At 38.6% G+C, this 26,601-nt stretch overlaps 1 protein-coding gene across 4 annotated transcripts in view; it reads right to left on the reverse strand.

Annotated features, from left to right (window-relative positions):
- Nucleotides 1-26,601, reverse strand: part of KDM4C (lysine demethylase 4C) — a 397,703-nt gene that overhangs the window by 156,993 nt on the left and 214,109 nt on the right. For all 4 annotated transcript variants that reach the window (XM_075931603.2, XM_075931602.2, XM_075931604.2 and 1 more), the window contains exons 9-12: nt 22,517-22,710; nt 15,703-15,935; nt 10,394-10,737; nt 2,960-3,071 (exon numbers count right to left, since the gene is read on the reverse strand). In XM_075931603.2, the coding sequence (XP_075787718.2) occupies nt 2,960-3,071; nt 10,394-10,737; nt 15,703-15,935; nt 22,517-22,710 (883 nt within the window). The remainder of the gene's footprint in view (nt 1-2,959; nt 3,072-10,393; nt 10,738-15,702; nt 15,936-22,516; nt 22,711-26,601) is intronic.

Raw genomic sequence — 26,601 nt, forward strand, 5'->3', positions numbered from 1 at the left:
CTAGTCATAGACAAAGGCTGTGCAAGTTACACTGTCAGCGGTCCAACTTTCTGCATTCCTTTACAAAGTGTGTTTTGTAGACATGAATTTAAACATAGCAATTCATGGTTTTGCTGGATTTACACTTAGAAAACTAGACTTGAGAGTAGTAACTTTTCATAAACTAAAAAAAAGAAAAAAAAGTGTAGCATCAGCAGCAGAGCCTCCACGGGCCCCTGGCAAGATGTGGTGGAGGCAGGGGACACCTCCTTGCTCCTGGAAGTGGCAGTGTGGAGGACAGCTGACCTTCAGTGCTGCCTAGAGCATGCCACACAGAACATGTCACACATGGCACGAGGCTCTGGCCACTGCCACCTTTGAATTGCTGGGCCCCGGGGGCAACCGACCCCTTTACATCCTCGCACCATCAGTGGCAGGCCTGAGCATCATTTAATAAGCCACTGTCATTGCTGGAGACCTTATATTTTAAACTTGTTCAGCACCCACACTAATTTCATTGGAGTTGTAAGTATCAGTTTCTAATGTGAGTTTGTCATTTCTGTTTGTTATTGTCCCCAAAATTATCATTGTAATGGAGGTGAATGACTTAGTCTTAAAAATGACTTAAAAATAATGGCTTATGTTAATTTAACTATGCTAATTAAACTGCTTAAAATACATGACTGCTTTCAATCTTCCTTAATTAGCTTTTTTTTCAAGTCTAGCATCAAAATATGCTGTTTAAAAACAACTATTATATGTTAAAAGACAATATAAAGTTCCATATTCCTATCTACCAAAATACAACCAAACAACCCAACAGAATTGCTGTGCACTTTTTCTCAAGTATTTTCTCCTAATATGAATGATTGGAAATACATATAAAAGGAATTTGAATGTGCTTGCAAACCTGAAATAAAAACTGCTTTCAACAACTGTGGTACGCCTTATTAGCATGTTTGTATGTTAACCTTGAAAACGTAAGGAGGAGGCTACAAATGAGACTTTGATAAGAAATGTCTGGTAAGTCATTCAAATCCAAAGTACCATCAAGTTAGCTACAGAAACCATGTATGGATGAATCTATAGTAGCTGGAGGGGAAAAGACTTCTTTTAGCACTGCTTAACAAATATGTGACAGAAGATGATTATATTTCCTTTGTAACTTATGTCATTAACATAAATATTAATCTTTTTTTAAATAACACAATAAAACTTAAAATGACGATGAGATAAAAAGAAAGGCCCTTATTCTCTGTTTAAACAGGACAGCAAACTTTTCCTCCTTATTTTAGAATTTTTAAAATGAAGGTCAAGAGTTCCAAATCTAAACTGCTCCTTAATTACATAAGTTACATCTCCTGAAAGGATGAAAAATGCTTCTTGATGATCTGAAATGAAAACATGAATTTGAATATGCCACAAGGCTAAAGCTACCAAAGTGAAATGTATGCTACAGTTTGCAGGCATTGAGAAAGGGAAAGAGCAGATGAGGAATTAAGAAAAAGCACTGCCTTTAGATGGTGGAGTTTGGAAGTTTGCAGTGGGAGTGAGCGTTGTTTAATACACACACTCCATTGCTTATAAGTTAAAGAAAGGAAGAGCATTTTATACATGAGTGAAGCAAGCATACTGAATAGGCTAATGGCTATGTTATGTTGTTTTGACCTTACTATATATTTTCATAACCATAATCAGACTGAAATATTATAGGAGAAGCACTATTGTATTTGGATCCAATTTTTTAAAACTGTCCAATCTATGGTGGTATCTCACTTTCAGATGCACAGTTTTAATATTGTGGAATGACTGGTACACAAAATTTAGCTCCTTATTTAGGCACCTAAGCCATTGGACTTGAGTTTCAGAAGTGCTGAGTACCTAGCAGCACTCCTGGAAGTCAATGGGAGCTGCTTTGTGTTTTTGAAAATTATTTAACTGCCTAAATGTAAATTTAGGAGTCAGATTCTTTGCCCTGAAAGCATTTTCTTTGTCCACTGCCAAAGCAAAGGAGAAAGCTACCTGAGTGCTGCTTCTAATTCCCTCTCCCCCAAGTAGGAATTGTGCCAGAAATGAGGATAGAGAGGACAGTCCTGGGTAGCTTTAAATAACATTAACTGCTATGTTGGCTTTTTGTTTGCCCACATTTCTGCCAGCTTTCTCGAGCTCTGCTGAGAACCATCTGATCCCTAATTTTTAGAACCGTGAAGTTGCTTGATACAGAAACTTATTGGCATAACTATAGGAATGGTATAAATGAGGGATATATATGGGATATGCTCAGTAAGCTCCCCATTTCCAATAGACACAGTAAAATGTCTAACCCAGAGAGAGACACCAATGTATTTACTTCTTTTCCTTCCTATTTGTAACTAATTGTGGGGAAAGACTGCTGGTAACCTTTCTGGTTTTGGAACATCTGTGGTCTCTTTCAGAAATCAAGACTTTTATGAAAACCACTTTTCAAGCCTCCAACTGGATGTCTATGAAACAATGGCAAAAAAAAGTTTTAAATCCAATGAGGTATATAGTCTACAAGCAGGATTGATGTTCTGAAGATCTAGAAATGGCATTTCACAGCTATACTTGCCTTCCTACATCAGATGTAAAGTTGCTGCTAAAGCCAATTGCTGAGAAATCCAACAAAGGAGATCTGACTACAGAAAGCGTCTTCATCCCACATGAAGCACTTTAAACGACTTCATACTGTTCTGAGCTTCTTACGAGACAGTTCTAATATGATTAGGAGAATTTAAGTGAAAGTGGGGAAAATGTAAGAACTCATGAATTCAGCATGGATGCTGAAAGCTTCCATTGAAAGCTTTTCAATGGAATTATTCTGCAGCTTTACAAAATTTCTGACAGGCAAAATGCTCTTTCATCTTCAGTACTTTTGTTATAGTGAGTACATATATGTATACAGGCTTATAAAGACAGACAGATGGATATAATTAGAAAAACACATTAAAAGCATGCTCACCTTCGTCACTTACAGCCTGCTGTTTAACCAGTGTCATAGGAGATCTGGCCGGGGGTTTACTTAGGGGATGACGCCAACTCTTACATGTTTTCTTTCTTTCAATTTCTGCTAACTGAAAGGAAGAAACCACATTCAGTTTAGTTGGAAACGGAACAAAACTAATGTGATAAGCAAGAACATTCTTTTGCTAATGGTGTAAGATATTCACTTGGTTAGATACATTTTCGCCTAAGGCATGTAAAGAACCTCTGATCTATGTTCAAAAAATAGTTTTTGACATTACTTATTTTGCTAGATCTAAGAGTTGAGACAATCTCTCACTGTACTTCAGAAAGCGATGTGGAAAATGACCCAGTATTGGGACAAAAGCATATTAAAAAAAACACATGCACACCTTTTCTTCATAACTTTTCACCAATTCAGTTTAGGAACTAAAAGTTAAAATGCATTATTTAAGTTTGTCTTTAAAAGAAACACAACCATAAGCAACCGTTAACATATCATTACAATAAACAAATGCTAAATTTACTGAATAAAGATTAACACTGGCTGAAAATGTAATGTATACTAGAATACTTTTGTATATTTTGAAACATTTTATATCACTGGCTTGTAAGGTATTAAATGGAAATGTGTGTCCCATTTCATTTATCTGCAATCATGCTGTTCTCCCTGTGGTGGCTTCATGCAGTTGTCAGTAATTGTTATCATATGGGTACTTTTTTAAAAAGGGAAAATAAGATCACAAAACCCTCATTCATCAAGTCTATGGACCAGAGATCACTTCAGGAGTTTGCCAGTCTAAGTAAGGAGGAAAGATAAAAGAGAGGCAAAGAATGACTGACAAAACAACGTATCTCTTTGAGAGTAAGGAAACAGAAAACCAAGCCTGTCAGCATCTCTTCCATAGGAAAAGAGGGGGAAATGGTAGCAGTTCAATTTCAAAGTAAGTTAAACAGGTAAGGGGTCCTTAGACTCCCACTCCTACTACCATTAATAAAAGAATGAGAACATAATACACATAATTAATGTGTAAAGCTACTGAAGGTCTCCCTTCAATCCTTCCTGAAGATTAATTTCTGTTGCAATGATTACAAGAAGTCAGCCATCTATGAAGGTGAGGCTGAGCAGCACACAGAGATACCGTATTTTTCCGTATTTTGCCTCTGTATCAGAGGCAGCAGCATGGGGCAACAGGCAGCCGATTGGCAAGGGGAGATGGTTTTAAACTGACTGCACCTCACGGACCGGCTCGCCAGCAGTGTGGGTGGCAGGAGGCTTCCTGGAAGTGGGGCTGGGAGCACACTGGCTGCTGGCCCCGCCCCCAGAGACTATCAAATAGTTATGTAACCACTAAGATTTCATGTGGTTAGTTGTCATATAATTGAATAGACATCTAACGTCCCTACTTCTGCCTCTAACTTATATTTCTCATACTTTGGGTATGTCCAGCAATGCAACAGTCAGTTTTCCTTCCTCTCTTCTACTATCAGAGGCAGGTCCAGTTTTCCATACAGTAGCAGCCATTGCTTTATATGCCTCTATTTGCTAAGGCCCACAACTGTTCTGCATCCCCAAGATAAACCTGACTGACTCTTATCTCAGCATGAGAAAAGTGAATTTTTGTAGTGGGCAATGATGAAAAGATTTTGCTAAATGTACTAATTACAGTAAGGATGATAAGGACTAGTCAACTATCCAATAAACAAATGCTTATCGGTTGGTCAAGTCTACTAGTCAATTCCCACCCCCACTTGCCACAGCTATCAGAGGCAGCAAAGTGGGTGGCGGGGGAAGAAGGGTACTTCAAAGCAGCAGTGCCACACAGCTGAGCCCATGATTAGCTATGCGGTGCTGCCGCTTTGAAACGCCGCTGGGGACTCTTGTGCATTTCAAAGCTGGCACACCCGCATGCAGCCCGGAGTCAGTGGGACTTCCTACTGGCCCCAGGCTGCATGCGGAGTTCCAGCAGGGGCTCTTGTACATTTCAAAGGAGGAAAGCACAAGTGCCTATCGACTAGTCGATGAAAATTCCATCAACTACTCGACTAGTAAATTAACCGATATTTAACATCCTTAAATTGATGCTATTTTTAGAGAGTCTCCTTAGCCCCTTAGGTGCATCTCTGAAGTCCAAAAGTGTGCCTCAGCCCCTAAAACCAGGCTGCTTCCAATACATACCATCTGCTTCAGACATGCTTTGAGAGGTCACTTTACTCTTTGTATGCTTCCAATGCCATATCCCTGCATTCACTTCTGGGCTAACACAAGCAGCAAAGTAAAGATCCACAAACAAGGGGGCCGGCAAAAGCTATAGCTTCAAGTTAGCAATGTGGTTCCAATTCCACTGAGGCAGCAGGAAAAAGCCACATCAGCTGATATAACTAAGACAAACAAGAGCCTCATCTCAGCCAGCCCACAAGAGCTTTTCATCAAACACAGCAGATGGCCTGGTTTTGACAGCCGTTTCACTTGAGGAAGCCAGTAAACTGTGTGGACCAGATCCAGTGATGAATCAACATGTGCTCCCACTCTGCTGCCTCATCCTCTTGGGGAACTCAAGAATCCTGTCCTCTATACTGAAATTTTAACTGGATGCTCTCACCTCTCATTAGCCAGTGGTTCATGGCCTGTGATCCTTCATTTGTTCTGGGGTCCTTAACTCAAATTCCTCCTTTTCCCTACATCAACATTCTTCCCACCATCCATGTACATGAGCTACTTCTTGCTGAACTCCAGATCTGACAAATTATTTTTGTATCATCCCCCTCCATTCATTCCTTCAATCTTCCTCTACATACATGCAAACAAACTAACCAAAAAAAAGGCAAACACTCCATTCTTAGTGCTTCTGATGCCGTAGGGAACACTCTGAAGGGTCAGAACATGACTCATCTGAGAACTAAGTGATCTTTATTTGAGCTTGTTCAGGATTTCAAAGGTTTTATGAAAACATTCACTTGTTTCAATTATCTGACCCTTTCCTCCACAACACAAATGCCTCTTATTTTTTATAGCAGAAAAAATTAAACAAATAGGCGTTTTCATACAAAGAAATCTAAGACTGAAGAAGGTAAATTTTCCCATTCCTCTCTCACCTCTTGGCTTGAAAAACAAGAGCTTTTTGAGGGAGGCCCTGAAAAAGAAGCTCATGATAGATTTCTTCCTCCTCAATGTTCTGATTCCAAGTTATAAAGACTTCTGAATACAGTGGACATGGTGCCACAATTGGACAAACCTGCAGAAAATCCTGCTCACACAGCTAGTGAAATGATAACACAGTTTTCTCAGTGGACAAAAGGAAGACTGTGTATACCTCTGAGAAAGAATCTCAGAGACAGTTAATTTGGACTGAGTTTTTCCTAATCATTCCAGATGCTTGAATGGTTACCCATACCAATATTTTACTCTTTTCTAAAACAGAATCCAAATATGTTAAATTTTCAGGGGGATGCAGTTGTTGCCTTGCTTTTCGTGAAAACACTGATTCTATCGGAGGAGGACTTCATAGCTACAGACAAATGGATTGAATACTTTCTCAGGAAAACTCTGGGGCTTCCTGTACAATGCTGACAGCCTCTGCCTTAGCTAGGTGCTCCTCAGAGCCCGCCCCTGTATGGACAAATAACCTAATTAACAAACCACTAGGCAAAGACAGAAAATTCTTCCAAGCTCTGCAAGAGTGGTTTGTTCTCTTACTTTATCCTTTGTTGCAGATGCATCCCTTTCTGAGACACATCAGAAGGGAAATTTGTCCTGATAGTAGTAACAGGCAACCCTTTGGGCTTGTCATCCTGTTATGAAAGAAGATATTCTGACTTCTGTATAAATAATAGAGGTAGATGATGGACAGTAGCTAGTAAAAGACAGGAGATGCAGATCTGAATTTACCTCTCTGCCTTCTTCCACCTCTCAGAATAATGGATGGACTCTTTGGTCCAGATGTTCAAAGACCCAGGGAAAAAAGGAAGATGATCAATAGCATGCCAAGTTTTGGGATCTTTCTTAAACACGGTAGGTTGCAGAATTAATTCTGAATAGACTCTCAGTTGAACTGAACTCTTCCCAGGAGCAGATCACTGAGCCCCCAACATCCAAAGATCAACTGATGTGCCAGATTACACACAATGTCATCTGTCATCGTCTCCAAAAATGGACAACAGCATCTGTTCTAAATTTCAAATGCTAACTGGTAATTTACCCAATATTCTCCAATGACCCTAAGCGGACAGGAGTCACAAGGAAATTAAGATTCAATACAGAATTGATAAAGGTAATGGACAGCCACTAGCTCTCTACAGGAAGCCTATGGTACCTTCATGTTTCCAAAGAAGACATAGTTCTCCAAGTTTCTATCACTATTAATAGGTCCAATATAGTTTCTGTAACACCACCTGTGGTCAGTTCATCTGTGAGGATTGGACTAGCGATGTAACAGTGTAACTGTTCAAAGAGTTTAATGGATAAGCATGAGCGTATCTGTTACTCTAACAGTTATATGGTGGTTCCCGGCACTGCTCCCAGGGAGCTGGCTACCACCCCACACTGCAGGCTCTGTATCAGAGCTGGTAGCACAGGGCAGCAGCCAATTCCCTGGGTGCAGGAACGGGAGCTGGTACGCACATCGAATCCCATTAAGCCAGCTGCCACCCTGCACTGCTGGCTCTGCTATGGCAATGTGTGCTGGAAGCCCGCAGCATATAAGCATGTACAGTAAAACCTGTGTTATCTGGCGCGCTCGGGGAGTAGGGCATTCCAGTTATCTAAAACTCCCGGTTATCTGAGGGTCCCATTAACCTAGGAAAAACCAATGGACAATAATAATAAAACTCAAGTTTTTAATATTGGTAGTTTTGTAGTGTAACTGCTAAGATTTTTAACGGTTACATGGTTACCTAATTAAATACTTTTTAACATCCCTAATTGAAACCAAGATTGCTCAGTCTGAATGCATGAACCACTATTGCCTGAGCTAAAGGACTCAGTCCATTAGCTCAGAGGCAACAGCAAACTAAAGAACGCTTCTTATGTGGTCTATCCACTAGAGAGGGATAAAGACATACTTGATTGTGTATGTTACACATTTAGTCTGCCTGGGAAAGTGCATCACAACTTTCAGAGGTACTTCAAATCCCAAAATGTCCTACTCATTGCTATGACTTGTCTGGTCAGTTTATTTCTGAGGAATGAACTCAGGGAGTCTAATTCTAAAAGCACCTGTGCTTTAAATTCAAGATTCAGCCATATTTAGCCAATCTATTAATGCTATGGACAAATGAAGATCTTTCCCTTTTCCTCCCAATGTCACACATTTTCCAAACAGTATTGAAATCCTTCAACCTCCTCTGGTACACACATTTCCTGTCTGGCCTTTAAATTGGTATTCAGGATAACTACTCCTCTCTTCTTCCATTTATTCCTAAGTACAGTAAAAGTCCGATAATCTGGCACCTTTAGGACCGAGGGGGTGCCGGATTATCAGATAATGCCGGACTATCGTAAGGGGGTCTATGAGGGGTTTGGGGTGGGGGGATGTCACCCCAGACCCCAAATAGCCCCCCCTTCCAATGGTCCAGCTCTGCCTCAGGCATCCCCGATTCAGCTGCTGCTGGTCATTTTCAGCGGCGGCTAAATCAGGACGCCTGTGACAGAGCAGCTGGGGTGCTGCCGGGTTGGTCAGGTAGCGCCGCCGCTCGGCGCTGCGAGACCAATCCGTCAGCACCCCAGCTGCTCTTGGGGACGCCTGGGACAGAGCAGCTGGGGTGCTGCCAGGTTGGTGTCTCAGTGCCAAGGGGCAGCGCTACGGGACCAACCCGGCAGCACCCCAGCTGCTCTGCCCCCGGTGTCCCCAATTCAGCTGCTGGTCAGATTCAGCAGCAGCTGAATCTGGGAAGCCAGGCACAGAGCAGCTCCAATGGTCCGGCTGCCAAGCACTTCCGGGTTCCCGATGGTGCTGGACCATCAGGAGTGCCGGAGCATTGGATGCCGGACCAATGGAGTTTAACTGTAATATACTAATTTCCACAGAACCCAGGAAACTGAACTACCTTCCTGCTGTTAAATCCACTTTGTTTGATGGGAGCAAAAGGCATACATTAGATGAATATAGGGTCATTAAGGTTTACAACTAAGGTATTAAACCCATCAGAATGTCAGGTCCTGTTTTCATCCACTACTACCCGATGTTAATGGTGAAAATACCTCAAATATGTCAGTGGCCATATATATCAACGCATGTATTGGCAAACCACACAAAGCCACACATGTCAATGTCATGTTATTCCACTAGGGTTATTCCACTAGGTCACCAGCTGTCTCTGGAGTGATAAGAGTACAAATCTCTATGAAGAGATCTGCAAGGTTGTGACCTGGCCTTTAGAGCATCCTTTTGCCAGCCACTATATGGTCTATCCTTAGTTATCTGCCAACACTCAACATTTGATAGGAAGGTGCTACAGTCAGTAATGCCTTCCTAAATATCTTCTCTAGTGGTTGTAAATACAGTGTATAGTTACACAGAGTCTCAGACCAGAAAGGATCACCAGATCATCCAGCCTAAGCCTCTATATATCACAGGCCACCAACACTAACTGGTGCCCCCACACTAAACCCAACAATTTAAAACAGATGATATTGCAGCCCTCAGGAGACTAAACTATTGTTTGCCATAGGAAGACAAATTCAAATCACTGTCTCATTATGAGATTATTTACTGCTGTTTATATCCCCATGTCAGATTGTCAGACTTTCCAGTAGCAGGAGAAAGAACAATTAGATTGTGTTATGTGTGACAATTTCCTTCCTCCTATCCTACTCTGAATAACCAACAATCCTCCTCACATGTTTTAGGGGTATGGTAAATGATTAGTATTTTTCCTCAGTTCTTTTAACAAGTGAAAGTTTCTTTCCTAACACTTGAATATCTAGTAAGTAGTGACCACTCCTGCTTTCATGGATTGCATTTCCTTCCTCCCCCCGATTTTTATTTCAAAGGCTCTAGCTAAATTTCCTATTATTATTACACGTTGAGAAGTCCTATAGTTTGTTAGTTAGCAAAAAAGGGAGAGGTTTAACTATACCTTCTGATAGTTCAGACTTGCTTACGTGGTGCCCAAGTACCAGATATCAAAATATAAGAAAAGAAACAAACATTATCAAGTATGCTATAATAAAACATTATCTTCATTCAGGAAATCATCCCTATTAAGAGGAACACATAAGATTCTTTTTACATATGTGCTGAAGTCTAACTGAAGTCTATGGGACTTAACATCACAAAGTTCAGTATGCGTGTAAGACACTTTACTAAACTAGATTTTGGTTAATAGCCTGATGTTGTTCAACATTTGTCTGCACCCTGATTATAAATACAGTAAAAGCACCATGCATTATATTTCATAGACAGTGGGTATTTTCAAAGCATTTTTTTCTTACAGCAGGTATTTCTCCAGGTTCCAAGCCACTTTCACTACTTTCACTGCTTTCTAAGTCACTGACATCATCCTCTGTGGACACACTATTCGTCTCTTCTTTTTCCAGGCTCTCTGCTTCAAAGGAAGCATATCCAGGTGACTTTTGACATAATCCAACCTGCATAGGCTGATTCTGAGATTTTAAAGAGTGTTCTTCTTCGTCTTTTATACAACTGACAGGTGTGAGTATGGGGAGTGTAGAATCCTTAGCTCGAAAGGCAGCAATACTGGAATCTTCCTTGTCTTCATCTTCTCTTTTTATTTTCTGTGTTACAGAAGTAGAGCTGGGAAGTGAGTTTGAGTTCCCTAGGCATCAAAAATACGAGTTTGTTAATAAACTTCATATTATATTACTATTGTTATTATTATTATTATTCTATACCATTCTCACAGCAGCCTGAATTGAATATCAGATTTGTAACTCTGCTTCTCATTTAGATATCCTATCTAGCATTTTTTTTAAAAAGCCAAACTAAGCTATAGAACATTTGATCAAAGACTAATTTAGCAGTAGCATATTAAGTTTCGAATACAAAACTTTTCTGTCTTGTTTTCCTTTCTATTGGCATTTTCAATTTGAACTAGACAAAGTATTTTTTATCACTTGAAATTATCAATATGCATTCAATATGATTATTCTGACAGTCTAAAAGCAATCCAACTACTTGAAATAACCATCGTGAAAGGCTGGCATATTTAACTTTATACTCTGAATTTACACCTATTATGCCTGAGTGAAAAATCTGTCAGGAAACAAGAAATAGTTGCTTAAAATTAGAAAAATATATTTACAAGAAATATCAAGAACTGTCTGCAAACAGCAGTGCTGACAAATATCACAAAAATTATAGTGAGTAATTTTGTACTTCAGTACTGCTACAGATTAATTTCACGTGAAGTATACAAGTAATATTAAAATAACGTGGTTGCAAGATAAATGACCCAAATTCAACCTTTAGGGACATACTGATAATGTTTCTGTTTTGATGTGCTACATGTACATTTTTAGGAGTTAACAATGTAATCATATGGTTCCTGTTTATACTGTATCCATCTCACTTTGAGTATACAGCAAATCATCTGTGAATGAGAGACAACTGTTTTATGCTAATCCATATAACTAATTATCTCTGATGCTTAGGAGACAGATCAATATGGAAGTTTCCATGATCATCTATTGCTCACCCAAGCCTGAATAGTCAAGACATTGCTGAAAAACTATATAAAGATCCTTGGGACCAGATCCTTTTTAATCTCAGATCTGCTTAAGCTTCATCAGGGTAAATTTGAGTTGTAAGATTTGAGGTCTCCAAGCCTGCTTGGACCCACCCTGAAATGTGGACATTGCACTAAAACCTAAGGAATAATTCTGTAAGAAGTCTTTGCAACTATAAAGCTCAACATCTCTACTATGACTGATCTCAGAACTGTATTCATGTCTGTATTTATGCTGCTCTCTTTTAACTAACACTCTCAATATTTTATTTTTAAATAAATTGTAGTTAATAAGAATTCTCTGTAAGCATTTATTTTGGGTAAGATACAGAATACTCACTGACCTGGGAGGTTGTGTGTCCAATCCTTTGGGATTGGTAGAACTTTATTTGACTTGGACATCTCAATAGAGGCCTATAGCTGGATTGCGTTAAGGGAACTGTGTTGTTGGCTTCTGAGTTGGCTCCCCTGTGATCCCAATCACAGTCGTATTTTAAACCTATTTGCACTTATGTAAATGACTGTACAAGATGCAAGAGAATGGAGAAGTTGACTCAAAGGGAGAAAAGAGCTAAACTTAATGCGCCTGATTTTCATTTATTCCTCACTGGCAGTGTAAAGGAGCTCTAAAACAAAAATGAACTACTCTGACTGCCACTGTTTGTATATCCAAGAGAGTTGAGCACACAGTAGCATTAGTATAAATGAGAGTTGGGCCCATTAATTGTAAAATACCTAAAAATGATTAAAATAGCTTTTCTATACCTAAAAATATTGTGTCTATATACTCCAATGATATAGGGTTATAAATAAGTTCCAGTGAGAAGCTGAGAATCTCTTCTTTCCCCCAATGGCACAAAGCTCCTGTTTCTAACTCTGAAGGGTTGCAAGATACTGGATTTGAAACAATTAACATTTTATTTAAAAAAACCTCAATCTTGGATACTGAATATGGGTTATATGGGGAAGAGGAATTCTGTATTTAGGGGGAGAAGAAGGAAATATTTTGCTGTCAAGTTCATTCTTTTTCCCCGCTCTCATTCTTCCTTTCATTCCTTTTTAATAATAGTCACTTGAACCTGTTTTTGAAACATTTTGTTTCAGAAAGATCACTTGAGCAGGTCAAGGATTGCAGAATTTACCAATAGAAGTCTCATCTGATGTCAGCACAGAACTTCCAGATATAAAGAATGTTTTCCAGAATTCATTGCTGGGCTATATCAGCCAGAAGCTGCAGGCACCAATTGTCAGTACCATATAGGGAACGAGTAGCCAGCTGTTATATACACAAAGTTCCCTCTTCAAAGGTTCAATCTTTCTTCTTTTCACAATGAAAAGATGGATGGACTGAGCTCTACTTTACAAACCTTGAATTTGACTGTGGCACTTAATTAGGACTTGATTTTTCTGCAGTGATGAACACACACAATTTTTATTTAAGTCCATGGGAGTCACAAATGAGTAGCACCTCTGAATATCAGGCAAAAGGGTGGATATTTATAAAGTCCCTTCTCAGCAAATTATTTATGCAATTGCTTACTTCTCAGTATATGAGAAGTCTTGTTGAAGCCACAACTCGACAATTCACCTTGCCTGTCTGGGGCACTGGGAACTCTACTATGCTTACAGCCTCCGGCTGGTACATTTGACCAAGGATGTTATTTTCAGTAAGGGTAATATCCTTCACTCCTGCAACACCTGGAGATTTTTCGCCTTCCTCTGTAGCATGGGGTACAGATCACAGCTAGAGGATTCTCTGCATCTTGGGGTCTTCAAAGTATTTGAAGGCTTCAATATCTGAGATATAGGTGAGAGGATTATTCTAGGAGGGGTGGGTGAGATTTTGTGGCCTGCACTGTGCAGGGGGTCAGACTAGATGATCATAACGGTCCCTTCTGACCTTAAAGTCTATGAGTCTATGAGTAACACTTTTGGTGTCAAATAACAACAATGGGACAAATCATGTGCTTAAAGTCACATGTGCTCAAGTATTTTCCTGAATTGGGACATTAGCTTCCTCTGGACAGAACTGTGAGCAGGGTGAAAGTAATTTAAATTTCTTATAGTACTGTCCCATCAAAGCAGGGTGGGTGCAATAGAGCCATAGCTGTAAGAAATTTAAGTGTGAGGTGGAGTGCGGGGACTCGGAGAGGGTTGCAGCGGAGGGGGAAGGGGTGCTGGAGGTGGAACAGTGATTAGCGATGGAGGCAGGTGCAGGAATCAGGGTTGAGGTGTATGAGGGGCTCAGGGCATGGGTCTGGGGTGTTGCAGGAGGCAGGGCAGGGCCTGGGGATGGGAATGAAGGGGCCTGACTGGGACAGGGCAGCAGCTGCTAGGCAACCATGGCTGATTGGGGGCCAAGCTAGGACTGCCCTGGGACTGGGGCTGGGCTGTTGCGGGCTGCAGCCACACAAGGACTACTTCTGTCCCCACTCCAGGACTGGGGTCAAGCCGCCATGGAGCCACAGGAGCCACCACTTCTTGTCCCAAGGGAGTCAAACTGGGCCACCATGACTGGACAGGAGTTGCTTCTACCCTCCCCGCAGGAGTAGGGCCGGGCCTCCTTTAAATTGCCTGTTCTGGATCAAGCATCCCAGTCCAGATCTTACCGGAGTGGGGCACCCCTTTACTGTCACCTCTGATTGTGGGACTATGTCTTCCACACAGTGAACTTTAGCGTTAACACAGAGAATTAATCTCAGAAGAGGGATCTGTACATGGATGTCCTTAGGATTTATAGGGCCCTATGCAATACTATTTAACTGGTGTCCCTAACCCCAAAACCAGTTGGGGGGGGGGGGGGGGGGGGGGGAATGATTTTTTAAGAGGTATGATTTTATAATTGTCAGCAACAAACTAATGAAATATTTTAAATCAATTTTAAACTAAGGTCCCGTAAACTAAAACGGTAAATTTAGAAACTGACAATATATACCTGGGCTTGGCAAATGCCTCTTAAATGGCTTCATTGCCACTCAAGCAGCTCTTTCACAAAGTCAATGTCCTGCTAATTGGTCTGGAAGGTTTTTTCACTGTTATCTAGACCCTCTCCAGAGGAAGCAGAGCCACAGAACAGGGATAGGAAGAGGAGACTCAGTGATGTCCCACATTTTCAATATGCCCTATGCAGCTGCATATTCTGCAAATGAGTAAGGATGGCCCCAGATCAGCACCAAAGTTGGGTAAGTAAAAAAAAAAAAAAAAAAAATGCTGGACTGGCAGAGGCATATGTAAAGTGGGCGAACGTGACTTCTAGCAGACACTTCACGTGCATCTACACTGCACCTTTAGCTCAAAACAAACTACGCAAATTGTGTAGCTTATTTTGACTTAATTTCAAAATAGTTCATTTCATAATTTGGTGCTGTTCAATTTCCAAGGACATCGGAATAGCGAACCCATTATATTTCGAAATAACGGGCTTGTTTCAAGGACACGGAATAGCTATTTCAGGATACCGGAAGTATATCAAACTAGCACCACAGTACTGACGTACCTTTCTAGTGTAGCTTAGGTTACAGGACTTGTACACTTGGAAATGAAGGATTTTGTGCACAAAATAAAATGAAGACTTTTTATAATATTATACACAATTAGTTTTCTGCGTGCAAATGTAAGCAGTACATCTCATGTGTACATATTATGTACAATCTCTCTCAGTGGATAAGGTACTTTATATTATTTTCCAGATAAGTTTTTCATTCATTTCAATGTGCCAATCTACAGAAGGAGTTCATTAAACATTTTGTGTGCTTTTTCTGGGGGGGGAGGGGCGGAAGAGGATTCCTTCTCCTAAAAATAAAAGAGTAAAAGTAATTTTACCTGATTTGTTCTCAGCTCAATATTTTAAATAGGTTATGCTCTTGCTCTTAACACATGCAAATATCATATGATGCTCCTACTTGCACAATTTCCCTGCATAAAAGCTTTATGAATAGGCATTTTTAGTTATACCACTTGGAGCAACACATTTGCCTTATCATCCACAGATTCATGGCATCATAATATCAATAGCCTAAAAATTTACAAGTGAAACATAATCAATCCTAATCTCACCTGAGACCTCAATATTATCCAATAAATGTTGATCCAGCTGCATTCTGTTTTTCTCTTCCCCAGAAGGCACTTCTGAATTTAGCAGCTTCACTTTTTCTGCTGGCTTTTCATTGACCTTGAAGCCATCTGTAGCTGCTTCAGTAGCTATGATTTCTGCACCAACTATCATAGCTGATTCTCTCTCGTCCTCTGGAGTTTTAAGCTTTTTAGATCGAGATCTGGTATGCTGGAAGCTGTTATAAGAGATATTGCTGTCACGGTAGAATGTCTGTCTTGGATAAGATAAAATGTCTACCAATATAAACGTTCCTTTCACCTGCTTAAAGTGGTAAAAAGCTGACAATTTTCCAGCTTTTTGTAACAATTTCTTTACAATTTATTAAGTCACAGATTAACAATTGATTGGATTTAACCTTTTAATGTTTTACCACAGTTCCTTAGAACAAGAAATTAACTATAAACTTCAAAGAACATCAGGTAAGTCTTTCTTAACCAAGCTCCAAAATTAGATTTTGAAAAACCAATTTTCAAAATGTGAAAGTCTAAGCTTAGCAACATAATAATCGAGGAAAAGATGTGCTCAGCTGCACTAAAATTAGATAATTTTGTCCCAGATAGCACTAGACATTTTGCCTAATCACTCGTGCACAGTCATGTATCTTTTACAAAGGTCATTATTTTTGGCAACTATATATGCATCTTTAACATAGCTACTGGAATCTGAATTAGGGAAAAATTCTGATTCTTGAAGAAAATGTTATTTTTAGTGTTGTAAATTGCAGTTAATTCAAAACAAATTATTGCAATTAAAATTAATCACAACTAATGACACTGTTAAACAATAGAATACCAATTGAAATATATTAAATATCTTTGGATGTTTTTCTACACATTCTCAATATTGATTTCAATTACAATGCAGAATCCAAAGTGTACAATGCTCACTTGATATTATTTTATTTTAAATATACCAACTGTAAAAATGATAACTTGTATTTTCCAAATCATCTCCTATAAGTACTGACGTGCAACCTCTTTACTGTGATGGTGTAACTTACAAAAGTATTTTGGGAGGGTTTTTTGGTTACGTAACTGCACTCAAAAAATAAAACAATATAAATGTTTTAGTCTACAAGTCCACTTAGTCCTACATCTTGTTCTGCCAATAGCAAAGACAAACAAGTTTGTTTACATTGATAGGAGATAATGTTGCCTGTTTTTCATTTACAATGTCACCAGAAAGTGAGACTAGACATTTGCATGGCACTTTTGCAGCCCAAATTGCAAGGTATTTACTTTCAGATATGCTAGACATTCATGCTTTGGCCACCATTCTAGAACACATGCTTCTGTGCTAAAGATGCTCCTTAAAAAATAATATATTAAATTAAATGTGTGACAATGTTTTGGGGAGGAATTAAATATCTCCTGCTCTGTTTCACATACATTTCACTATATATTTAATGTTATAGCAGTCTCAGATGATGACCCAGCGCATGTTCATAATAAGAATATTTTCATAGATTTGACAAAATGCAAAGATACCAATGTGAGATATCTAAAGATGGCTACTGCATGCAATCAAAGTTTAGGAATCTGAAGTGCTATCCAAAATCTAAGAGGAACAAGGCATGCATTCAGAAGTCTTAAAAGAGCAACTTACTGATGCGGGAACTACAGAACTCAAACCACTGAAAAAGAAAAATCAGCCTTTTGTTAGTGGCATCTAACTCAGACGAGGAAAATGAACATGCATTGGTACTCATGCTTTGGATTGTTACAAAGCAGAATCCATCATCAGCATGGAAGAATGTCCTCTGGAATGGTGGTTGAAGCAGGAAGGGGCATACTAATTTTTAGCACATCTGGCATCTAAATATCTTTCAATGTCAACTACAAAAGTGCCATGCAAACTTTCAGGTGACATTGTAAACAAGAAGCAGAAGCATTATCAATGGAAAATGAAAACAAACTTGTTTGTCTGAGTGATTGGCTGAACAAGAAGTAGGACTGAGTGGTCTTGTAAGCGCTAAAGTCTTAAATGGTTTTATTTTGGAATGCAGTTATTTTTGTACATAATTATATATTTGTAAATTCAACTTTCAGGATAAAAAGTTTGAACTACAGTATATACACTTGTATAAGGTGAATTATTTGTTTTGTTTTTATAATGCAAATATGTTATAAAAATAAATATAAAGTTAGCATTGTACACTTTTTATTCTGTGCTGTAACTGAAATCAATGTATTTGAAAATGTAGAAAACATCCAAAATATGTAAAATAAATATTATTCTATTTTGCTTAACAGCACAATTAATCAATACCCCCACCAGACAAGAGCAAATATGGCAAACATGGAGCAAGTCTCAAAGACTGAATGGATTATAATCTATATGCCCAAAATATAGCGAGAGTCCCAAATCCCAAAATTAAATTTTTAGTATAGCAGGGCAGTACTGTACATGCTTCTTCACCACAAGTCAGGTGCCAATTTCCAACCCGATGGCACTTTCATGAGAAGTGTCCAGTGTAGCAGACATCCCAGTTTATATCGAAGTGTTATATATTTTTGACTGCTTATGTAGCCACTGACATAGGAATATTTTGATAAACTTTTTCATCAATCTTTCAAGGAGTCATATTTTACCTTTACTAATATTCCCTGAATTTCCTTCTCTAAAAGGAAATTTCCTTCTTCTAGAAATTGTGTTGCAATGCTGGAAATGCTGATTTGTTGGCACTGATATTAATTCCTGGAACCAATAGTTCTTAAGACAATACAGAACATTTTGTCCTTAAATGCATAAGTGTTACCTCCATCCAGGCAGACACATTCCTATAGTGGCTATTTTTGGTTTTAGTCATGCCAGCTGGATTAAAGCTAATGCAGACATGTCTACTCAAACTTTAATCATACATCTGATTGTAGACATATCCTAAAAGAAATCCTCACATACTTAGGTGAAGGGGCAGAGGAAAGGAGAACCAGGATCGGATCAATAATTCTCTAGAATAACTATGCAGAAACATTATTAGCAAGGGAGAAGGGAAACTCGGTTTATTTTTTATGTAGGGGTTCCCCTCCTCCCATTGTTTTTGTTCATTATTACATTGTATGAATTTAGCCTTGGTGGACATGATGGACTACCAGCACAGGGCAGGATAAGGACTGTGCAAGCTCTATACACAATGTTCGAACAGTGCATTAGGGATCCCCAGCCTGCTGGTCTTCCTATGACCTCATCAAGACAAGTGACAGCACTGGAAGTCTTGTTGCTTTCATGATTTGGATCAACAACAAGGAATCCTGTGGCACCTTAGAGCATGTCTACACAGCAGGGCTAAAGCTAAAATAAGCTACACAATTCAAGCTACGTCAACGGTGTAGCTTAAATCGAAATAGCGTATTTCAGCTTTTGGCACTATCTACACAGCAGGAAGTCTGAGAAAGATCACTCTTCCTCCAACTTCCCTTACTCTTCATAAAATGAGGGTTACAGGAGTTGAAGTAAGAATTCCTCCAGCTTGACATTACATTACAAGCACTTTTTTTTGACATGTCAAAATAGATGCAGACTATTTTATTTCAGAATAACGTCAGTTATTTTGAAATAACACAGTTGGTTAGACATAGCCTTAGAGACTAACAAATTTATTAGGGCATAAGCTTTCCTGGGTAAAACCCACTACATCAGATGAATTGGAGTGGAAGATACAGAAGCAGGGGTATATATAAGGAAGAAGTTTCTTGTGTTAATTAAGCTAATCAGGTCTGCATGGAAGTGGATCATTCATAGCATTCGGTGTGGATATGTAAATATCCAGAGAAGAGAAATTGCTTTGTAATGCATTAACCAGTTGAGGTCCTTATTAAACCCTAAATTGATAGTGCTGAATTTGCAAATAACTTTGGATCAATAGGGATACAATTTTATAGAGCTACACATTTTTTGTTTATTTTGACCTAAGTGAGTTCCTTTGAAGTTCCACAGGAGCTATGCAGCTTTGAAAACTTTAGGAATAATAATTAAAGCAAATTTTCCAAATTAAGAACTCTAGTCAGTAAAGAGATTAAACATGTGCTTTGGGACTTTGATGAATAAGGACATACTAAAATATGTCATAATTATCTTATTGGGGCCCCATTTTATTTCGGTTAAGGGGGAAATCTCAAACAACTTTGAAATGCTGGATTTTTGAATGGGTGTTAGTTGATTTTTAAAAGTACTTTTATAGAAGACGTTAGGGCTGAAAAACAGATTAAATAAATTAACAAATTCATATATTCTTGAATTCCCACAAACCAAACTATATTCAAAGCAAACTATATTATAGGTTTGAAAATGTTCTAAGTCTTCATGCTCACACACCAAGCAGACTTTTTGTGTGTGTATCCCTTTTCAAGGGCATATTTCATGTGTGTAGCCCTTTGGATAGGGACCAGGGAAGGTCAGGAGCAAGTTTCCTCACAGAAATTAAGAGGGAAATAGATTAAGGATTAAGCCAACATGGAAAATGAACATCTCACCCCTAGAGGTGAACCCTTGCTTCAGAGCTGAGGCACATTTGTGGAGCAATATGGGGAAACTCATACGGAGAATAACTCCCCTCCAAAATTCATTAAGGGGCAAGCAGAGAGAGGAGAGGCAGCCTTAGCACTGTGACTGGAGGAAATCCCATAACAGGCTTCCTTCTGCCATCCCACCTGTCACTGAAGGAGAGAAACACCACTCCAGAATCTAGGGCTAAAGAAATGGCTCAGGGAGCAGCTTATAGCCAGGCTGAGGGTATGTCTACACTACCCCGCTAGTTCGAACTAGCGGGGTAATGTATGCATACCGCACTTGCTAATGAAGCCCGGGATTTGAATTTCCCGGGCTTCATTAGCATAAGCGGGGAGCCGCCATTTTTAAATCCCCGCTGCTTCGAACCCCGTGTAGCGCGGCTACACGGGGCTCGAACTAGGTAGTTCGGACTAGGGTGCCTATTCCGAACTACCGGTACACCTCGTTTCACGAGGAGTACCGGTAGTTCGGAATAGGACCCTAGTCCGAACTACCTAGTTCGAGCCCCGTGTAGCCGCGCTACACGGGGTTCGAAGCAGCGGGGATTTAAAAATGGCGGCTCCCCGCTTATGCTAATGAAGCCCGGGAAATTCAAATCCCGGCTTCATTAGCAAGTGCGGTATGCATACATTACCCCGCTAGTTCGAACTAGCGGGGTAGTGTAGACATACCCTGAAGGAGTAGCTCAGACCCAGCAAAGAAGCTTGACTTGCATGGTGATTGTGGACATGGACACCAGTCAAGGCAGCAGAGACTGGGATTCATCACTCTAAGCTTGGACCGTGCCCAAACATCAGCAGCCACTACAATGTCCAGAAGAGAATTTGCTTGGAAAGTAAAAGACAGGTGACTGTTTGGACCCTGGCCTGAGTAAGGTGATACTTATTTGGTGTTTTATTTGTCCAGTGTATAAGCAGAGTATGTTTGTCTCCAGTGCTATCATCCTATCTTTTTTAAAGAGAAGTAAATTCATTTAAAAAGAAGGAAATTCACAGCTGAGTGTTCATTTGCCAATCTCTAGTCACCATGGGACATCATCTTTAATTATTTAAGATTTGCAAAATGATTTGAAGATTGAAAGTCCAATTAAAGGACTAAGTATTATCCGTAACTTGATCCAATTGAGACCTGCTGTGACAAGGCACAAGCATAGCTCATGTTATAAATTTTTTGCAGTTAGAACCCAAAGCAATAATGAATCGGAAAACCAACTGAAATAGAGAAATGCAAACAAAAGAGAAATGTAGCATGTAAAAGAAACTTTTCCCAAAAATACACACACTATGTGAGGACACTGTAAAAGTATTTTTAAAACTCAAAACTTTTATAGAGTCAATGATAACCCCAAAAGTTATTTTTTTAGTTATGTCAATAAAGTATACCTTGATAACTGGGACAAAATACAGGACTATGTAGCACTTTAAAGACTAACAAGATTGTTTATTAGATGATGAGCTTTCGTGGGCCAGACCCTGTAGTGCCTTGCATGTAGAATAGTGATAGAAATGTAGCCGTGTTGAAAGCTCATCATCTAATAAACCATCTTGTTAGTCTTTAAAGTGCTACATAGTCCTGTATTTTGTTTCAGCTACACCAGACTAACATGGCTACATTTCAATCACTATTCTTGATAACGGGGGTAAGGCTTTCAATATGCCAAATCTCAATCCTTTGTTGATCCATAGAAGACAAGCAGGTATTGGCAGTGGCATTGTGAGAGTATCTCTCTTTAGAGTTCCTACTTTGCAGGCTAGTGAATATTATAGTCTGCTGCTAGAGGATGTGCACAGCTGCTACAATTCTGCACCTGTTTTATACCCTTTTTTTTTTTCCTAACTATTGAATAGCATTTAGTCTACTCCCTATTCCTGATCTCCCGGCTGGAGACATTATTACTCAAAGTGGCAGACACCAACACATTGAAAGTAGTAGTGAACACACTTTCACCAAAGGAAAAACTTTACATATTGCATGAGAAGCAATGGCCACTTCCTCATACGTACTAAGTTCAGCTCTGCATTTTCCTTACGCATTGTAAAATGAATGCATTTTTCATTTAGTACAATCATTATGAATTATGACTTTCTTTGGCCTCGAACTCATAGTGAAATTCTAAGAAGAGATAAATTAGCTGTGACTAGAATAAATGAACAACTCTAATGAAATGTCAGAGAAAGGGCATTGAAAAAATTGAAATATACAGCATGTTTAACTTTAATTAAATGAAAAGTAAACAATTCTAATTACCATTTAGGAGGTTTTTTTGTTTTCCTTCTTCTCTGCAACCAGGCCTTTACCTCAGGTGTTGTTTCAGGCGTAGGTTTTGTGTGATCAATGGTATATAAATCCTTTCCTTGTTTCCATAGTTGATATCTGTCTGGTTGAAACTTCCTTACAAAGATATCCATTGATATTGTTACCATGTCTTTCCTGCAGGTGCACTGGGGGGACAAATCAGAAATATATACTGAATGTGACAGACTACATGATTTGCTAAATTTTGGAGTCGAAAAAGTCCAAACAAAGACCTTTAATATGAAACCCCTATAACTTCGTACATTTTTTTTCCTTTTTTGGGAAAAATGGCCAAACAGAAAATATTATGTGAACAACTATACTTATACTTGGATTCTTAATGTTTCTGAGAGGATAGTCCATTTAGCATATCCAAGTATGGAAATGTCATCAGTTGATCAACTCCTACTAATTAAAAAAAAGCAAGCATCTATACTCTTTCTTTTATGCCTTTGCTATTAATAAGCATGAGGTACTATTGAAATCAATAGATATGGTATGGATTACCATTGAATAGTTTCACTGTTTTCTCTCTTTGAGGAGACTCAAAGAGTAGTTTTAGCAATTGCTCATCTGCCCTAGTGGGGGTATTACAGGATGCTGTTCTATCACCACTCCTTTTCAACATAAATGTCAGATCCTTAGGAAAGGCAGAAAAAGACTATCATTTTTTTCTTGCTGCAAGATACACCTGTTCTCCCAAGCTTTTTCAAGATTGGGAAGAACTGAGAGAGAAGTCTCAGAATGCTTGTTCTGAGAAGAATGGAGAGCAGTTTTTAAATTCTCAGAGTATGTCTACATAGTAGAAGTTGCACACAAACTAGCCAACCGAAGCTAGTAGCATCGGCAACAATAAGAGTGTACCTAGCACAGCATGGCCTTCAGCCCAGGTTGTACAAGCTCGGCATAGACACTATGGCTCTGTCGATATTGCAAATGAAGCTGGGATTTAAATATTCTGTGCATCATTTGCATAATGGCGGCTGTTGTTTTTTTCCCCCCCGAAATGGGGCTTTTTTTTTTTTCAAAAAACAACGAAAGGCAGTTTAGACGGGAATCTTTCAAAAATAAAACCCTTTTTCGAAAGATCCTGTACTCCTAAAAAATGAGTACAGGATCTTTCAAAAAAGGGTTTTATTTTTGAAAGATTCCTGTTGAAACTGCCGGGTTTTTTTTTAAAAAGCCCCGTTTTGGAAAAAAGAGGCAGCCACCATTATGCAAATGAAGCACGGGCTATTTCAATCCCGGCTTTGTTTGAAATATCGACATGCCTAATTTACATCCCGTTACCAAAAAAGGGATGTAGTCTAGACATACCCTATGTTCTCAGCTCAGTTAGCCCACACTAAAGCTCATGCTGCATTGTCTTCACTACTACTGTTAACGGTGCTAGCTGAATTCAAATTAGTACAGGTAGACTAGCCCATGTACAGCTTCTACTGTAAGGACATACCCTTCAATTTTAAGGCCAGAGAGAAGTGTTATAGTCATTTAGTCTGACTTCCTGAATAACATGGTATTTTACCCCATAATTCCTGCATCAAACCCAACAATTTCAGTTTGATCATTGTTCCAAAATTTTTAATGTATTGCTTTTTTTGATAAAGTCTCTATGTGCCAACAGAGAACTGAACTGGCATACTTTAAACACATTAAAATAAATAAATAGTAGTGAATTTCCAAGTAAGAAGATTCTCTTCCTTAATATAACAGAGATACTAAATATTATCTTCAAAGAAAATTTACTGTACCTGAAGTTCAAAAAAAATCTTTATATTATGAAACTATAATATGTGAATCAACAAGCCTGCAGCATATAAACCATTCATTCTAAGAACAAGTTTATTAGCTAAAAAATTGATTCTCCAAAATTGAAAAACCATGAAATGCCTTAATGTTATAGATAATAAAATGTCTCAATTGGCATGTGAAACTAAGCCACATAGACAGTGTAGACTTTCAGGTGAATTGAAGAAAGCAAACAAAGTAACAATACATTTCCTGATCTTCCAGTCCTCTATGATTAGTTTTATCATGCCTTTTTAACTGAACAGAATGTCTAACCACTGAGGGGATTAAATTAGTTTGTAACTGTCTGCTAAATAGGCACACAGCATTTGTGTACTGCAGGTATATACCCTTTTTTCTCCCCCATCCACCTGCCACTTCCATCTCATCTTTCTTTTCCTTGAAAATAATAAGCTCCGTAATGGAAAAAGGGATTAGAAATGTCATAAAATGTCCATCTTTCCTTTCAGTACTTTAAAAGCACACATCCAGCATAACATAAAAAGGCAGAACAGGAAACTTCTTCAGGCAGCAGCCAGAATGCCATTGAAATCAGACATTTAAACCTTAGTGGTAAATTGCTGAAAACATAAAAAAGCACCTTAAAAACTAGTTTTCTAGAAATTCACCTCCCATGAAGAAAATGTTTTTGCCAAGACTTTTTGTTTGTGGTATGTCAACCAAAGCCTAACCTAAAGGAAAAATCATATTTGTGACCAGATTTAGACTGTGAAAATTGTAATATATTTCAACACTTGAAGTTGTTATGACTCAGGGATGTTATCTTCTAATGCAATTCCTTGGATCTTTTGAAGGCTGCTAGCATGATAAATGTCATACTAGTTTGTGTGTCAAATAAACAACTCCAGGAAAGATTTCTGAATTTACATTATGCTGCGCTACATTTTCCGCTGGAATTTTTAACATGTATTTCAATCAGAACAAAGTCTGTGATTAGAATCATGGCAGTTCACAAACCAAGAATTTAGTGCTCCTCTCAAAAAAAAGTAGGAGAGAAGTCATGTCATGCCCCACATTTACATAATACTAGTTCTTATTGCTAGTACCACAGCATTATTCCACACATAATATTAATACATATTATTACTAATATTACATGGTGCTTTTAATTAGCATATATCAAAACACTTTACAAAAGAGATAGGAAAATCATGACATGGAGCAATAAAGTGACTAAGGTAATAGAGAAGGCCAGAATCCAAATTAGAATCCAAATCTCTTGCATCCCAGTACAGTACACAATTTATTAGTCAACACAGTCTCTTATTTCTCATATACACGGAGACATTGCAGCTGCTTGTGTGCTACTTTTGCAGGAGAGGCATGATTATCAGTTTTACAGTAATTTGAGAACAGGGAAGGACAGGTTATATTAAATATATTATTTTAGGGAAACTTCTTTTAAACATTTTTAATTGGTAAATCTTGGGTTTAAATTATTTTCTCAAATGTCTCCACAAGGAACAATCCCTACATATTTAAATTTCCTTAACGGCTATTTTTTAAGTTTGGAGTTTAACCGAATTTCCTGATTCTGTATAGAAGGTTCTGTGCTGTACAACACCCACCTACTTGCCCCATGATCCTAGTCATAATTCTCCCCATTTAAGAGAGCTAATATATAGGGGAGAAAATCATTCAGAGTATTAAAGGAAGAGACCCTGAGGTCATGATCACATCAGAAGCGCTAGTGTGACACTTCTTCATGAAGGCTGATGCCCAGAAATAAAATTATTTGATGTGATTTTTCTTTTTCAAGGTTGAGTGTTGTACAGTATTATGTTTGTACCAAGCTCTTATTCTTCTGTGACCAGTTTACCTCATTCAGAGAGTCACTGATCAATAACACTGAGCAGTTATAGAAAAGCACTGTTAGTGCTTCTTGATATCAGATAGGTGCAATGACTGTCCACTGGATACCCTTCATCACTAAGAGCTAAATTAATTACATAAGGACATGTGTCACTGAATTTTCCCCTTGTATACCCACAAAATCCTTTTGAATGCAAACTAAACTACTGCGCAAAAATAAAAAATGGGTGATTAAGAAACAGTTTTAAAACTCTCTTTGCTGTTGGGCATCAAGCAATGTGGAAAAGGGACAATATTTAAATCAGCATTGATTTATGGAAAGAAAAAAAAACAATCAAGAAAAAATATCCAATGACAGGATAAGAATGTTCTAAAAGAAAAGTTTCTTAATACATTATGTCTAAATGAGATACTAA

Source organism: Pelodiscus sinensis, chromosome 6, assembly GCF_052426305.1.
Source record: "Pelodiscus sinensis isolate ZL-2025 chromosome 6, ASM5242630v1, whole genome shotgun sequence".
Taxonomy (NCBI): Eukaryota; Metazoa; Chordata; order Testudines; family Trionychidae; genus Pelodiscus; species Pelodiscus sinensis.